This window comes from Podarcis tiliguerta (assembly GCF_965153285.1).
Source record: "Podarcis tiliguerta genome assembly, chromosome: W".
NCBI lineage: Eukaryota > Metazoa > Chordata > Lepidosauria > Squamata > Lacertidae > Podarcis > Podarcis tiliguerta.
In genome coordinates, this window is record NC_139552.1 from 11,114,911 (window position 1) to 11,132,765 (window position 17,855).

General features: G+C 35.6%; 1 protein-coding gene across 1 annotated transcript in view; it reads right to left on the bottom strand.

Moving 5' to 3' along the window:
- Positions 1 to 17,421, bottom strand: part of LOC310668816 (spectrin alpha chain, non-erythrocytic 1-like) — a gene marked incomplete at its 5' end in the record, with an annotated part of 66,474 nt that extends 49,053 nt beyond the window's left edge. The window contains 9 exons of the mRNA XM_083422135.1: positions 339 to 498; positions 2,022 to 2,120; positions 2,755 to 2,887; positions 5,044 to 5,165; positions 6,672 to 6,792; positions 9,155 to 9,363; positions 12,129 to 12,233; positions 16,380 to 16,517; positions 17,275 to 17,421. Of these exons, the coding sequence (XP_083278261.1) occupies positions 339 to 498; positions 2,022 to 2,120; positions 2,755 to 2,887; positions 5,044 to 5,165; positions 6,672 to 6,792; positions 9,155 to 9,363; positions 12,129 to 12,233; positions 16,380 to 16,517; positions 17,275 to 17,421 (1,234 nt within the window). The remainder of the gene's footprint in view (positions 1 to 338; positions 499 to 2,021; positions 2,121 to 2,754; positions 2,888 to 5,043; positions 5,166 to 6,671; positions 6,793 to 9,154; positions 9,364 to 12,128; positions 12,234 to 16,379; positions 16,518 to 17,274) is intronic.
- Between the last annotated feature and the right edge of the window lie 434 nt (positions 17,422 to 17,855).

Genomic DNA, 17,855 nt, shown 5'->3' on the forward strand with positions numbered 1-17,855 from the left:
CCTAACCCTCACCCAACCCTACCCCTAACCCAACCCTAGCATTGACCCCTAACCCCCTACCTCTGACCCCTAACCCACACCCAACCCTGCCCCTCACCCACCCCTACCCCTGCCCCCTAACCAACACCCAACCCTAGCACTGCCCCCTAACCCTGACCCCTAACCCAACCCTACCCCTGACCCCTAACCCAACCCTAGCATTGACCCCTAACCCCCTCACCCAACCCTACCCCTGACCCCTGACCCCTAATCCACCCCCAACCCTACCCCTAACCCACCCCTACCCCTGCCCCCTAACCCCACCCTCTCGCACCCGCCCCCCGGGATCCACCCCCTACCGATCCAGGACTCCACCACGTCGGCTTTCCAGTTGAACTGGAGGAAGGCGGAGTTTTCGTCCAGTTTGGCCTTGCGCTGGGACGCCGCCCTCTCCAGGTCGGAGACTTTGGCCCGCAGGCCGGCCATCTTGGCGGTGATGTTGTCCTCGTGGTGGTTGTTCTGGAGGGAGGAGGAGGAGGAGAAAAGGAAATTAAATAATAATAATAATAATAATAATAATAATAATAATAATAATAATAATATAATATAATATAATAATAATAATAATAATAATAATAATAATAATAATAATAATAATAATGATATATTAATAGTAATATAATATAATATGATATAGTGCTAAAACAATATTATAACAGTATAATAGTACTATACTAGTACTATACTACTAGTAGTAGTAGTAATTCAATGATTTGATTAAGTTTTGGTATAATAATAATAATAATAATAATAATAATAATAGTAATAATAATAATAATAATAACAACAACAAAACAACAACAACAGCAATATAATTATATAATAATATATAATAGTCCTATAACAATATTATAATAATAGTACTATACTACTGGTAGCAGTACTACTATCAGTACTAATACTATTACTAGTACTAAGTAGTACTAAGTAGTACTAGTAGTAGTAGTAGTAGTAGTAGTAATTCAATTTTTATATTAAATTTCCTAATAATAATAATAATAATAATAATAATAATACAAGATAATAATATAATATATAATATAACAATGTTAGAACAATACTATAATAATATAATATATAATATAATATATAATAATATAATAGTACTAGTGAGTGCTATTAGTACTAATATTAGTACTAGTACTATTTAGTACTACTATTAGTAGTAGTAATTCAATGATTAAATTAAATTTCCGTTTAATAATAATAATAATAATAATAATAAAAGACTGCTCTAACAATATTATAACAATATAAAAATATTATACTACTATTAGTACTAATAGTAGTACTAGTACTAATTAGTACTACTACTAATATTAGTAGTAATAGTAATTCTTCTTCTTCAATGGTTAGATTTCTGTTTTATTATAATAATATCTACTACTACTACTACTAATACAGGATTATAATATAATAATAATATATAACATGAGAGCTCTAACAATACTATAATAATATAATAGTGCTATACTACTAGTTGTACTAGTACCACTATTAGTACCAAAAGTAGTACTAGCACTAATTAGTAGTAGTAATTGTATTTATAGTAGTAGTAGGTTGGACTGGATTAGTACTAGTACTAATAGCAATAATAGTAATAAAAATAGTAATGTAATAAATAGTAATAAAAATAGTAATGACCAGTAATAATAGTAATACTACTAGTTTTTTTAATCCCGGAATACCCCCCAAAATAAAAATACCTTCTGGAAGGAAGGAGGAAGGGAGGAATGAAGGAAAGGAAGGAAGGAGAAAGGGAGGGTGGAAGGGAGGGAGGGTGGAAGGAAGGAAGGAAGGAAGGAAGGAAGGAAGGAAGGAGAGAGGGAGGGAGGGAAGAAGGAAGGATGGAAGGAAGGAAAGAAGGAAGGAAGGAAGGAAGGAAAGAAGGAAGGAAGGAAGGAAGGAGGAAGGAAGGAAGGAAGGAGGAAGGAAGGAAGGAAGGAAGGAAAGAAGGAAAGGAAGGAAGGAAGGTAGCTCACCTTCTGGATCAGTTCTTGCCCATTGGCGCAGACGTCGTTGACCCGCTCCTTGTGGACGGCGAAATCCGTCTCAAAAGCTTCATGTTTCTTCAGCAGGCCCTGAAATTAATAATAATAATAATAATAATAATAATAATAATAATAGTAATAATAATCATCGTTATTATTAGTAGTCGTTCGTCGGGATCCACCTCATGCCGTCGGTCGTCAAGATCTACCCCATCCCACCGGTCAGAGGATCCACCGATCCGCCGGCCATCGGGATCCACCCGATCCGCCGGCCGTCGGGATCCATCTATCCCACCGGTCACAGGATCCAGCGGTCTGCCGGTCATTGGGTCCACCCGATCCTGCCGATCATGGGATCCGCGATCCGTTGGGCATCAGGATCCACCCAATCCCACCGGTCAGAGGATCCACCTATCCGCCAGTAATCAGGATCCACCTGACCCCACCAGTCCTAGGATCCACCAATCCATCGGTCATCGGGATCCACCCAATCCCACCGCTCATAGGATCCACCTATCCGTCAGTAATCGGGATCCACCTGACCCCACCAGTCAGAGGATCCACCAATCCGTCGGTCATCGGGATCCACCCAATCCCACCGGTCATAGGAGCCACCGACCGGTCAGTCATTGGGATAAGCCCAATCCCACTGTCGTAGGATCCCACCGGTCATCAGGACCCGCCCGATCCTGCCAGCGGTCGTGATCCACCGGGATCCACTCACCTGGATGGCCGCCAGGGTGTCTCCGTAATCCTCGCTGGCCACCAGGGTCATCTTCTCGTTGATCCAAGCTTCCTCTTCCTCCACGTTGGCCACAAATTGCTGATACTCAAGGGATTCCTCCAGGCGTTGGCCCCTGAGGGAGATCCATAATGGGATCCGGTTCAAATCCGGATCAGAGCTTCTATCCTTGGACGCGGAGATCCATCCCCTTCCCTTCTACCCGTCTCCGTGGAGATCTGTTCTGCGATCCCACCTCCTCCTCGGTCAAGATCCCTTCTACAACCCTCCTATCCTCCATTGAGATCCCTTCTGTGATCCTATCCCCTTCTTTTCTCCGTCGAGATCTTTTCTATGATTCTATTTCCTTCTAGCCTTCTCTGTGGAGATCCGTTCTGCGATCCTACCTCTTATTCTCAGTCAAGATCCCTTCTACAACCTTCCTATCCTCCACGGAGATCCCTTCGACGATCCGATCCCCTTCTCTGTCGAGATCACTTCTACAATACTCTCTGGTTCTATACTCCATCAAGATCCCTTCAACGATCCTATCTCCTGCTTTCCTCGATCGAGAACTCTTATAAGATCCTGTCTCCTATCCTTCGTTGGGATCCCTTCTACGGTCCTATCCCCTTCCATCTTCCGTCAAAATCCCTTCTATGATCCTATCTCCTTCTATCCTTCTCCGTCAAGATCCCTTCTACAATCCTATCCTCCATTGAGATCCATTGAGATCCCTTCTATGATCCTATCCCCTTCTTTTCTCCGTTGAGATCTTTTCTATGATCCTATTTCCTTCTATCCTTCTCCGTCAAAATCCCTTCTTTTATCCGTCGAGATCCTTTCTATGATCCTATCTCCTCCTATGAGATCCCTTCAACAATCCTATCTCCTACCCTCCATCGAGATCCCTTCTACGATCCTCATTCTATCCTGTCGGGATCCCTTCTACGATCCTATCTCCTCCTATGAGATCCCTTCTACAGTCCTATTTCCTCCTCTCCTCCCTCGAGATCCCTTCTACGACCCTATCTCCTCCTATGAGATCCCTTCTGCAATCCTATCCTCTGTCAAGATCCCTTCTACAACCCTATCCTCCCTTGAGATCCCTTCTAAGATCCTATATCCTATCCTCCCTCAAGATCCCTCCTATCCTCCCTCGATATCCCTTCTACGATCCTAACTCCTCCTATGAGATCCCTTCTGCAATCCTATCCTCCGTCCAGATCCCTTTTACAATCCTATCCCCTCTTCCGTCAAAATCCCTTCTATGATCCTATCTCCTTCTATCCTTCTCTGTCAAGATCCCTTCTACAATCCTCCTATCCTCCATTGAGATCCCTTCTGTGATCCTATCCCCTTCTTTTCTCCGTCGAGATCTTTTCTATGATCCTATTTCCTTCTATCCTTCTCCATCGAGATCCCTTCTATGATCCTATCTCTTGCTTTCCTCCGTCAAGATCTCTTAAATGATCCTACCTTTTTCTGTCCTCTGTCAAGATCCCTTCTATGATCCTACCCTCTTCTATCCTCCGTCAAGATCCCTTCTGCGATCCTATCTGATTCTATCCTTCTCTGTCAAGATCTCTTCTATGAGCCTATCCCCTTCTATCCGCATCCGTCAAGATCCCTTCTACGATCCTATCGTCTTCTATCCTCCGATGAGATCCCTTCTACGATCCTATCTTTCTCTCTTTCTCCCTCAAGATCCCTTCTACAACCCTCCTATACTCCAGTGAGATCCCTTCTACAATCGTCTCCTCCCTGAGGATCCCTTCTACAATCCTAGCTCCTCCTATGAGATCCCTTCTACAATCCTATCTCCTTCTGCCCTCCATCGAGATCCCTTCTACGATCCTCATTCTATCCTGTCGAGATCCCTTCTACGATCCTATCCCCTTCTCTCCTTCTCCGTCGAGATCCCTTCTACAATCCTATCTCCTACAATGAGATCCCTTCTACAATACTTCCCTCCCTCAAGATCCCTTCTATGATCCTATATCCTATCCTCCCTCAAGATCCCTTCTATCCTCCCTCAATATCCCTTCTACAATCCTATCTCCTCCTATGAGATCCCTTCTGCAATCGTTTCCTCCCTCGAGATCCCTTCTACGATCCTATCTCCTCCTATGAGATCCCTTCTACAATCCTATATCCTCCTAGGAGATCCCTTCTACCCTCCCTCGAGATCCCTTCTAGGATCCTATAGCCTCCTCTCCTCACTCGAGATCCCTTCTACAGGACGCGGCTGGGATCTCAGATCCCCGCCGGGAAAGCGGATCCCTTGCTTACCGGGCGGCGGCCAGCCTCTTGAGCTCCTGCCAGTGATCCACAAAGTGAGCCAGTCTCTGCTGGATCTCCTCTTTGCCAATGGTGTTGTCGTCCGAGAGTTTCTTCCCGGTGTCCAGAACGCCCTGGGAAATTATTATTATTATTATTATTATTATTATTATTATTATTATTATTATTACTATTATTATTACTATTATTATTATTATTTATTGCTTAATTATTCAATTATTATTCAAGTGTAATTGTTGAATTATTATTGTTGAATAATAATGGAAAAAATCATGCAAACATTTATTATTATTATTATTATTATTATTATGAATTATTATTATTATTATTATTATTATTATTTGCTTAATTATTCAATTATTATTCAATTGTAATTGTTGAATTATTTTTGTTCAACAATGATGGAAAAAATCACGCAAACATTTATTATTATTGTTATTGTTGTTATTATTATGAATTATTATTACTATTATTATTATTTATTGCTTAATTATTCAATTATTCTTCAATTGTAATTGTTGAATTATTATTGTTGAATAATATTGGAAAAAATCACGCAAACAGTTATTATTATTGTTATTATTATTATTATTATTATTATGAATTATTATTACTATTATTATTTATTGCTTAATTATTCAATTATTATTCAATTGTAATTGTTGAATTATTATTGTTGAATAATAATGGAAAAAATCACACAAACACCTATTATTATTGTTGAATTATTCACTTGAATAAGTGAAGAATTATTCACTTATTATTATTATCCACTTATTATTATTATTATTAAATAATATTAAATTAATATTAAATAAAAAATATATAATTATAATATAATTATATAATTTATATAAAATATAAATATAAATATTATACATATAATAAAAATATAATTATTATTAAATTACTGAATCGTGATTATTGAATAATTATTCACTTATTCAATTATGATTCAATTATTGAATCATAATTATTGAATCGGTGAATAATTATTCACGCATTCAATTATTATTAACTTATTCCCTAATAATTATTGTTAACTGCCTATTTCAGTGAATAATTATTCACTTTTTCAATGATTTTTCCATTGTTTTTCAATTATTGAATCGTAATTGAATAATTATTCCCTTATGTCAATATTCTATTATTATTATTAATATTTATTATTATTATTATTATTATTATTATTATTATTATTATTATTACTATTACTATTATTATTATTATCAGACGCCTATTTCAGACGCCATCATCACCGGGATCCTGCCCACCCCTTGCCAATCCAGCCGATCCCCAGATCCCCTGGGGAGATCCCAGATCCAACCCACAGACCGGAAACCAGAAGGGATATGGATTCTAGTGGATCCCTTCCGCTCCCAGATCAGATCTCCAAGGCAGGCCCCCCGCTGGGAATCGCCGCTGGGTATCCGGGAATCAAGGACCGGAAACCAGAAGGGATCTGGAATCAAGTGGATCCCTTCAGTTCCCAGATCAGATCTCCAAGGCAGGGAATCGCCGCCAGGAATCGCCATTGGGAATTGACGAGGGAGGAGAGGATCCACTTTTGGGATCGAACAGCGGGATCCACTGGATCCCCGGGATCCGCTTCGACCCACCTGGATGGCCGGTTCGTGGGCGGCCAACTCGGCCTCCAGCCGCTTGTGTTTCTTCCGCAGGTTTTGGACGCCGGTCAGATCCCGGCCGTAATCCTCCGAGCTGACGAGCAGCTTCTTCTCCCTGGGAAAATAATAATATTAGTATTAAAAATATTAATAATAATAATGATACGAAATTATTATACGGAATTATACAAAAAGATCGGGATGCCCAGTGCTAATAATAATAATAATAATAATAATAATAATAATAAGCTGACGAGGAGCTTCTTATCCCTGGGAAGATCAGGAAAATATTAATATGAATATTAATAATATTATTAATAATAATAATAAGAAGAATAAATTAAACAAAATGATACAAATATATCGGGACGCCTAGTGCTAATAATAATAATAATAATAGTATGAAATTATTATATGAAATTATTATACAAAAAGATCGGGATGCCCAGTGCTAATAATAATAATAATAATAATAATAATAATAATAATAATAATAATAAAAGTGCTAATAATAATAACAGGATTAGGGTTAGGGTTTAGGTTTATGTTTTAGGGTTATGCTTTGGGATTAGGGTTACGTTTTAGGATTAGGATTATGTTTTAGGATTCGTTTTAGGGTTAGGGTTGAGAATTAGGATTAGTTTTAGGGTTATGCTTTGGGATTAGGGTTAGGGTTACGTTTTAGGATTACGTTTTAGGATTAGGATTATGTTTTAGGATTAGTTTTAGGGTTAGGGTTGAGAATTAGGATTATGTTTTAAGGTTATGCTTTGGGATTAGGGTTACGCTTTAGGATTAGGATTATGTTCTAGGATTCGTTTTAGGGTTAGGGTTGAGAATTAGGATTATGTTTTAGGATTCGTTTTAGGGTTAGGGTTAAGAATTAGGATTATGTTTTAGGGTTAGAGTTACGTTTTAGGATTATGGTTTAGGATTAGTGTTAGGGTTAGGATTACGCTTTAGGATTATGGTTTAGGATTAGTTTTAGGGTTAGGGTTGTGTTTTAGGATTATATTTTAGGATTAGTTTTAGGGTTAGGTTTATGTTTTAGGATTAGGGTTAGGGTTAGGGTTGAGAATTAGGATTATGTTTTAGGATTAGTTTTAGGGTTAGGGTTACATTTTAGGATCAGGTTTAGGGTTATGTTTTAAGGTTAAGTTTTAAAGTTAGGGTTAGGGTTACGTTTTAGGATTAGGATTATATTTTAGGATTAGTTTTAGGGTTAGGGTTAGGGTTGAGAATTAGGATTATGTTTTAGGATTCGTTTTAGGGTTGAGAATTAGGATTATGTTTTAGGATTAGTTTTAGGGTTAGGGTTGAGAATTAGGATTATGTTTTAGGATTAGTTTTAGGTTTAGGGTTAGGGTTGAGATTTAGGATTATGTTTTAGGATTATGTTTTAGGGTTAGGGTTACGTTTTAGGATTAGGATTATGTTTTAGGATTAGTTTTAGGGTTAGGTTTATGTTTTAGGATTATGTTTCAGGATTAGTTTTAGGTCTGAGGATTAGGATTAGGATTATGCTTTTGGATTAATTTCATGGTTAGGGTTATGTTTTAGGATTAGGGTTATTTTTTTAGGATTAGTATTATGTTTTAGTATTTTAGTATTATGTTTTAGGATTAGTGTTAGGGTAGGGTTACATTTTTGGAATATGTTTTAGGATTAGTTTTAGGGTTAGGGTTATGTTTCAGGATTAGGGTTAGGGTTACGTTTTAGGATTAGGGTTTAAGATTAGTTTTAGAATTAGGCTTTAGGATTAGTATTAGGGTTAGGGTTATGTTTTAGGATTAGGATTAGGATTAGTTTCAGGGTTAGGGTTTAGGTTTATGTTTTAGGGTTAGGGTTTAGGATCAGGTTTTAGGGTCAGGGTTATTTTTTAGGATTAGTTTTAGGGTTATGGTTATGTTTTAGGATTAGGGTGAAGTTTTAAGGTTAGGGTTTAGGATTAGGATTACGTTTTAGGATTAGTTTTAGGTTCAGGGTTATGTTTTAGGATTAGGATTATGTTTTAGGGTTATGCCTTGGGATTAGGGTTAGGGTTACGTTTTAGGATTAGGATTATGTTTTAGGATTACGTTTTAGGGTTAGGGTTGAGAATTAGGATTACCTTTTAGGCTTAGTTTTAGGGTTAGGGTTGAGAATTAGGATTATGTTTTAGGATTCGTTTTAGGGTTCGGCTTATGTTTTAGGATCAGGTTTAGGCTTACGTTTTAGGATTATGTTTTAGGATTAGGATTATGTTTTAGGATTACGTTTTAGGGTTGAGAATTAGGATTACGTTTTAGGATTAGGGTTGAGAATTAGGATTAGTTTTAGGGTTAGGGTTGAGAATTAGGATTACGTTTTAGGATTCGTTTCAGGCTTAGTCTTATGTTTTAGGATCCGGATTAGGTTTATGTTTTCGGGATTAAGTTTGAAGGATCGGGATCTGGGATCCCGTCCCTCCTCCCCCCTCCTCCCCCCAAGGGACCTACTTGATCCAGGATTCCTCATCGTCCATATCCCGGAAGAACTGGTGGAGCCGGTGGGATTCGTTCAGCTTGGCCCGCCGGGCGGCCGCCATGGCGGTGATCCGCTGGAATCTGCCGTTGACCGTCTCTCGCTTCTCCTTGACCTGCGAAGTGTCAAAGGCGCTGCTGGTCATCAGGCTGTCGGCTTGACCGTTGAGATCCTTTAGGCGATCCTGCGGACGGGAAGCGAAGGGTTAAAAAAAATTAATTTAATCTTAACTTAAAATTTAATTTAATCTTAACTTAAAAAGTTAATTTAAACTTAACTTAAAAAGTTAATTTAATCTTAACTTAAAAATTTAATTTAATCTTAATTTTAATTTAATTAAAAGCAATTCTGAAAACTTGGCAGGATTTCTAAATGATTTCAATTCCGTTCCTGATTTTGAAATTTAGATTTCGATTCCTATTCTAAAATGAAGATTTCGATTCTGTTTCTGATTTTGAAATCAAGATTTCGATTTTGATTTTGAAATTTAGATTTTGATTCTGATTCTGAAAGTTATATTTTGATTCTGTTTCTGATTTTAAAATCAGGGTTTTTTATTCCATTTCTGATTTCGAAATCAAGATCTCGATTCCGTTCTTGATTTTGAAATAAAGGTTTTGATTCCGTTCCTGATTTCGAAATCAAGATCTTTGATTCCACTTCTGGTTCTGGACTCCAGATTTTGACTCCGTCCCTGAATTTGAAATCATGAGTGCAAATGCGTCCCTGATTTCGAAATCAAGATTTCAATTCCGACTCTGATTTTGAACTCAAGATTTCGATTCCATTTCTGATTTTGAAATCAAGATTTTGATTCCGTTCCTGATTTTAAAATCAAGATTTCGATTCCGTTTCTGGCTTTGAAATTAGGATTTCGATTTCGTTCCTGATTTCTGAAATCAAGATCTCGATTCTGCTCCTGATTTCTGAAATCAAGATTTTGATTTCATTTCTGATTTTGGAATCAAGCTTTCGATTCCATTTCTGATTTTGAAATTAGGATTTCGATTCCGTTCCTGATTTCTGAAATCAAGATCTCGATTCTGCTCCTGATTTCTGAAATCAAGATTTTGATTTCGTTTCTGATTTTGGAATCAAGCTTTCGAGTCCGTTCCTGATTTTGAAATCAAGATTTCGATAATGTTTCTGATTCTGAAATCAAGATTTTGAGTCCGTTTCTGATTTTGAAATTAGGATTTCGATTCCGTTCCTGATTTCTGAAATCAAGATTTTGGTTCCGTTCCTGATTTTTGAATTCAATATTTTGATTTCGTTTCTGATTTCGGAATCAAGCTTTCGATTCCGTTCCTGATTTTGAAATCAAACTTTTGATTCTGTTTCTGATTTTGAAATCAAGCTTTTGATTCTGTTCCTGATTTTTGAAATCAAGATTTTGATTCCGTTCCTGATTTTGGAATCAAGATTTTGATTCTGTTCCTGAATTTGAAATCAATATTTCGATTTCATTTCTGATTTTGAAATCAGGATTTCGATTCCATTTCTAATTTTTAAATGAAATTCTATTTCTGGAAATTTGGCACTATTTTGATTCTGTTTCTGATTTTAAAACGAGGATTTTTATTCTATTTCTGATTTTAAAATTAGATTTCTTTTTCTGGAAATTTGGCACTATTTTAAAACGAAAATTTCAGTTCCGTTTCTGATTTTACAATGAAATTCTATTTCTGGAAATTTGTCACTATTTTCATTCTGTTTCTGATTTTAAAATGAGAAAATGGAAACAAAAATGGGAAACAAGAAGATCTGCCGACTGTAGAGGAGTGGAGATGGAAGTTAACGGATTACGCAGAACTGGACAAGTTAACAGGGAAAATCAGACACCAGAAAGATCACAAATTCATTGAGGACTGGGAAAAATTTTCGGAATATTTGAAGAGCGTATGTGATGAACAAACAACGCTAGTGGGCTTTAAAGAAGCTTTGTGAAAAAAATAAGGAATATTGCAAAAATGTAAACAAATTAGCAAAGATATTTATTTATTTATTTATTTTTATTATTTATTTAGCTACTTACTTATATATTTGCTTGTTCAAAGGTGATATGATAATTGAGGAATGCGTAAGGAAATCTTAAAAACGGATGATTGTCAGAGAAGCTGAGGGAAGTCCGTAAAATTGTAAATATGTTAATTGGAAATAAAATGAGAATTTTGATTCTATTTCTGATTTTAAAATGTAATTTCTATTTCTGGAAATTTGGCACTATTTTAAAACGAAAATTTCAGTTCCGTTTCTGATTTTAAAATCAGATTTCTGTTTCTGGAAATTTGGCACTATTTTAAAATGAAGATTTTGGTTCTGTTTCTGATTTTAAAATTAAGATTTCAGTTCCGTTTCTGATTTTTAAATTAGGGCTTTGATTCCGTTTCTGATTTTCAAATGAAGATTTCGATTCCGTTTCTGATTTTCAAATTAGATTTCTTTTTCTGGAAATTTGGCACTATTTTAAAATGAAAATTTCAGTTGCGTTTCTGATTTTAAAATCAGATTTCTGTTTCTGAAAATTTGGCACGATTTAAAAATGAAGATTTTGGTTCCGTTTCTGATTTTAAAATTAAGATTTCAGTTCCGTTTCTGATTTTTAAATTAGGGTTTTGATTCCGTTTCTGATTTTAAAACTAAGATTTCAGTTCCGTTTCTGATTTTTAAATTAGGGTTTTGATTCCGTTTCTGATTTTGAAATGAAGATTTCGATTCCGTTTCTGATTTTAAAATTAGATTTCTATTTCTGGAAATTTGGCCCCATTTTAAAATGAAGATTTTGATTCCGTTTCCGAAAATTTTGCACCTAACATTTCCTATGGCTGAGTCCCCAAACCACTGAAAATATTATTTGTATTCCGTTTCTGAACAAATGGCACCTAAAATAATAATAATAATAATAATAATAATAATAATAATAATAATAATAATAATAATATAATTCACCTCATGGGCCGAAATATCAGCTTCCAGCAGCTGGTGTTTCTTAAGAAGGTTATTAACAGACGCCAGGTCTTTCCCATAATCCTCAGAGGCGAGCAGCGCTTCCACCTGGGGGGTTAATAATAATAATAATAATAATAATAATAATAATGGTTATCTACTCGATTCTGCCCATTGTCTCGCACCCTGAGATCAATTCAATAAATATTAGTATCATTAATCATAATAATAACAATAATTAGCAATGATATTAATGGTTCCCTACTTGATCCTAAAAATAAAATAAAATAAAATAAATAATTAGCAATAATATTAATGGTTCCCTACTTGATTCTAAAAATGAAATACAATAAAATAAATCAAAATTACAATAGAATACAATACAATAATAGAATGTCCCCCCGGATCCGCCCCCTAACTACTACTACTACTACTACTACTACTACTAAATATTATTATCATTAATAATAATAATAATATTTAGTAATAATATTAATGGTTCCCTACTTGATTCTAAAAATACAATACAATACAATACAATACAATAAAATAATAGAATGCCCCCCGATACGCCCCCTAACTACTACTACTACATATTATTATCATTAATAATAATAATAATTAGTAATAATATTAATGGTTCCCTACTTGATTCTAAAAATAAAATACAATAAAATGAAATAAAATAAAATACAATAAAATACAATAAAATAAAATAATAGAATGTCTCCCCAGATGTGCCCCCTAATACTACTAATACTACTAATACTAATACTAATAATAATAGAATGTTCCCCCCTGGATCCGCCCCCTAACTACTACTACTACTACATATTATTATCATTAATAATAATAATAATTAGTAATAATATTAATGGTTCCCTACTTGATTCTAAAAATACAATACAATACAATACAATACAATACAATACAATAAAATAATAGAATGCCCCCCGGATACGCCCCTAACTACTACTACTACTACTAAATATTATTATCATTAATAATAATAATAATATTTAGTAATAATATTAATGGTTCCCTACTTGATTCTAAAAATAAAATACAATAAAATAAATCAAAATTACAATACAATACAATACAATAATAGAATGTCCCCCCGGATCCGCCCCCTAACTACTACTACTACTACTAAATATTATTATCATTAATAATAATAATATTTAGTAATAATATTAATGGTTCCCTACTTGATTCTAAAAATGAAATGAAATGAAATGAAATGAAATAATAGAATGTCCGCCCCGGATGTGCCCCCTAACTAATACTACTAAATATTATTATCATTAATAATAATAACAACAATAATTAGTAATAATATTAATGGTTCCCTACTTGTTTCTAAAAATACAATAAAATAAAATACAATAAAATAAAATACAATAGAATAAAATAGAATAAAATAAAATAAAATAAAAGAATATCCCCCCAGATGCGCCCCCTAACTAATACTACTACTACTACTACATATTATTATCATTAATAATAATAATAATCAGTAATAATATTAATGGTTCCCTCCTTGATTCTAAAAATAACATAAAATAAAATAATCCTTATTTTATATATCTTTATAATTATTTTATTTTATATCATTTTATAATTATAACAAAAGTATCTACTCGATAATTAGTAATAATATCAATGGTTCGCTACTTGAATCTAAAAATAACATAAAATAAAATAATCTGTATTTTCTATATCTTTATAATTATTTTATTTTATATAATTTTATAATGATAATAAAATTGTCTACTCGATAATTAGTAATCATATTAATGGTTCACTACTTGATTCTAAAAATAAAATAAGATAGAATAAAATAAAATAAAATAAAATAAAATAATATACAATAAAATAAAATAAAATAAAATAAAATACAATAAAATAATATACAATAAAATACAACAAAATAAAATAAAATACAATAAAATAAAATAAAGTAAAATACAATAAAATAAAATAAAGTAATATACAATAAAATACAATACAATAAAATAAAATACAATACAATAAAATAAAGTAATATACAATAAAATACAATAAAATAAAATGCAATAAAACAAAATAAAGTAATGTACAATACAATACAATACAATACAATAATAGAATGTCCCCCCCCGGATCCGCCCTCTAACTACTACTGCTACTACTACTACTACATATTATTATCATTAATAATAATAATAATTAGTAATAATATTAATGGTTCCCTACTTGATTCTAAAATTACAATGCAATAAAATATAATAGAATAAAATACAATAAAATAAAATAATAGAATGTCTCCCCAGATGCGCCCCCTAACTACTACTACTACTACTACTACTACTAATAATAATAGAATGTCCCCCCGGATGCGCCCCCTAACTACTACTACTACTACTACTAATAATAATAGAATGTCCCCCCGGATGCGCCCCCTAACTACTACTACTACTACTAATAATAATAGAATGTCCCCCCGGATGCGCCCCCTAACTACTACTACTACTACTACTAATAATAGAATGTCCCCCCGGATGCGCCCCCTAACTACTACTACTACTACTAATAATAATAATAGAATGTCCTCCGGATGCGCCCCCTAACTACTACTACTACTACTACTACTAATAGAATGTCCCCCCCGGATCCGCCCCCTAACTACTACTACTAATAATAATAATAATAGAATGTCCCCCCGGATGCGCCCCCTAACTACTACTACTACTACTAATAATAATAATAGAATGTCCCCCCGGATCCACCCCCTAACTACTACTACTACTACTACTAATAATAATAATAGAATGTCCCCCCCCGGATGCGCCCCCTAACTACTACTACTACTACTACTAATAATAGAATGTCCCCCCGGATGCGCCCCCTAACTACTACTACTACTACTAATAATAATAATAATAGAATGTCCCCCCGGATGCGCCCCCTAACTACTACTACTACTACTAATAATAATAATATGTCCCCCCGGATGCGCCCCCTAACTACTACTACTACTACTACTAATAATAATAATAATAATAATAGAATGTCCCCCCAGATGCGCCCCCTAACTACTACTACTACTACTAATAATAATAATAATAATAGAATGTCCCCCCGGATGCGCCCCCTAACTACCACTACTACTACTACTACTACTAATAATAATAATAGAATGTCCCCCCCGGATCCGCCCCCTAACTACTACTACTACTACTACTACTAATAATAATAGAATGTCCCCCCTGGATCCGCCCCCTAACTACTACTACTACTACTAATAATAATAGAATGTCCCCCCGGATCCGCCCCCTAACTACTACTACTACTAAATAATAATAGAATGTCCCCCCCGGATCCGCCCCTAACTACTACTACTACTACTACTACTAATAATAATAATAATAGAATGTCCCCCCCGGATCCGCCCCCTAACTACTACTACTACTACTACTAATAATAATAATACAATGTCCCCCCCGGATCCGCCCCCTAACTACTACTACTACTACTAATAATAATAATAGAATGTCCCCCCCGGATCCGCCCCCTAACTACTACTACTACTACTACTAATAATAATAATAGAATGTCCCCCCGGATGCGCCCCCTAACTACTACTACTACTACTACTAATAATAATAATAGAATGTCCCCCCCGGATCCGCCCCCTAACTACTACTACTACTAATAATAATAATAGATTGTCCCCCCGGATCCGCCCCCTAACTACTACTACTACTACTACTAATAATAATAATGATAGAATGTCCCCCCCTGGATCCGCCCCCTAACTACTACTACTACTACTACTAATAATAGAATGTCCCCCCCGGATGCGCCCCCTAACTACTACTACTACTACTAATAATAATAGAATGTCCCCTCAGATCCGCCCCCTAACTACTACTACTACTACTAATAATAATAATAATAGAATGTCCCCCCCGGATGCACCCCCTAACTACTACTACTACTACTACTAATAGAATGTCCCCCCGGATGCGCCCCCTAACTACTGCTACTACTACTACTACTAATAATAATAATATGTCCCCCCGGATGCGCCCCCTAACTACTACTACTACTACTACTAATAATAATAACAGAATGTCCTCCCCGGATCCGCCCCCTAACTCCTCCTACTACTACTACTACTAATAGAATGTCCCCCCGGATGCGCCCCCTAACTACTACTACTACTACTACTAATAGAATGTCGTCCCCCCCCCCGGATCCGCCCCCTACCTCCGAAAGCCAGAAGTCAAAGTCTTTGATCCCGGTGTTGAAATTCTGCTGCTTATTGGCTTCTTTCAGACGGTGACTCTTCTCGGCCGATTTCCGAACCAAGAACTGCCATTGGTCAGCCAGGGCGGCCAATCGGGCCTGGAGGGGAGGGAGGGAAAATTAAATTAAATTAAATTAAAAATTAAATTAAATCAAATCAAATCCAAATATTTTAGGCCAGTTTCCAAGAGACGAAGCTTCAAAATTTTGATAGCAAGAAGAATTTTGGATTGGCCGGATACACAAAAAGCTCCAAAGCTCCGCCCAGGAAGCGGATACGTCCAAACAGGAAGTGCCGTTCTCTTCGGAACGACGAGGGCTTTTATATGACAGGTCACATGACAGGCTCGTCTGCTTTAGGTAATTCAGAAACAGTAGCAGAAACTAGGATGAATGGAGGCGGACAGGCCAGGCGACATATAAACCTCAAAAGCTCCGCCCAGGAAGCGGATACATCCAAACAGGAAGTGGCATTCTCTTCGGAATGACGAGGGCTTTTATATGACAGGTCACATGACAGGCTTGTCCGTTTTAGGAAATTCAGGATCACTAGTAGGCCGAGCTACATATAAACCTCCAAAGCTCCGCCCAGGAAGCTGATACGTCCGAACAGGAAGTGCCATTCTCTTCGGAATGATGAGGGCTTTCATGTGACAGGTCACATGACAGGCTCGTCCGCTTTAGGTAATTCACAAACAGTACTAGAAGCTAGGATGAGTGGATTGGCTAGGCCGGACTACACAACAACCTCAAAAGCTCCGCCCAGGAAGCGGATACGTCCAGACAGGAAGTGCCATTCTCTTCGGAATGACGAGGGCTTTCATATGACAGGTCACATGACAGGCTTCCCACCCACCTTGACGGCGTCCTCGCTCCCGGCGCAAGCCCCGCGCTCGATGAGCGAGTTGCCGACGTCGATGACGCCCCGGATCCGGTCGGCGTTGGCTTGTAGCTCCGCCTCAAAGGCCTGGTGTTTCTGGTGCTTGCTCTGGAAAGACGGGGAAAATGGCGCATTGGGTGAAATATTATTATTAACAATAATAATAATATAATATAATATATATATAATAAATGGGTCGATAAATAAAAAGTAAATAAATAAGTTGATAAATAAAAAGTAAATAAGTAAGTTGATAAATAATACACAGGTTAACCAAATGAGTAGGTTAATAGATGAATTAATAAAAACAGGTTAATAGATTAATAAAAACAGGTTGATAAAGAAACAGGTTAATAAATAAATAAGTTTAAAAGTAAAAGATTAATATAATATAATATAATATAATATAATATAATATAATATAATATAATATAATATAATATATGGACCAATAAATAAAAAGTAAATAAATAAGTTAATATAATATAATATAATATTATATATATATATATATATATATATATATATATATATATATATGTATATATATACACCAT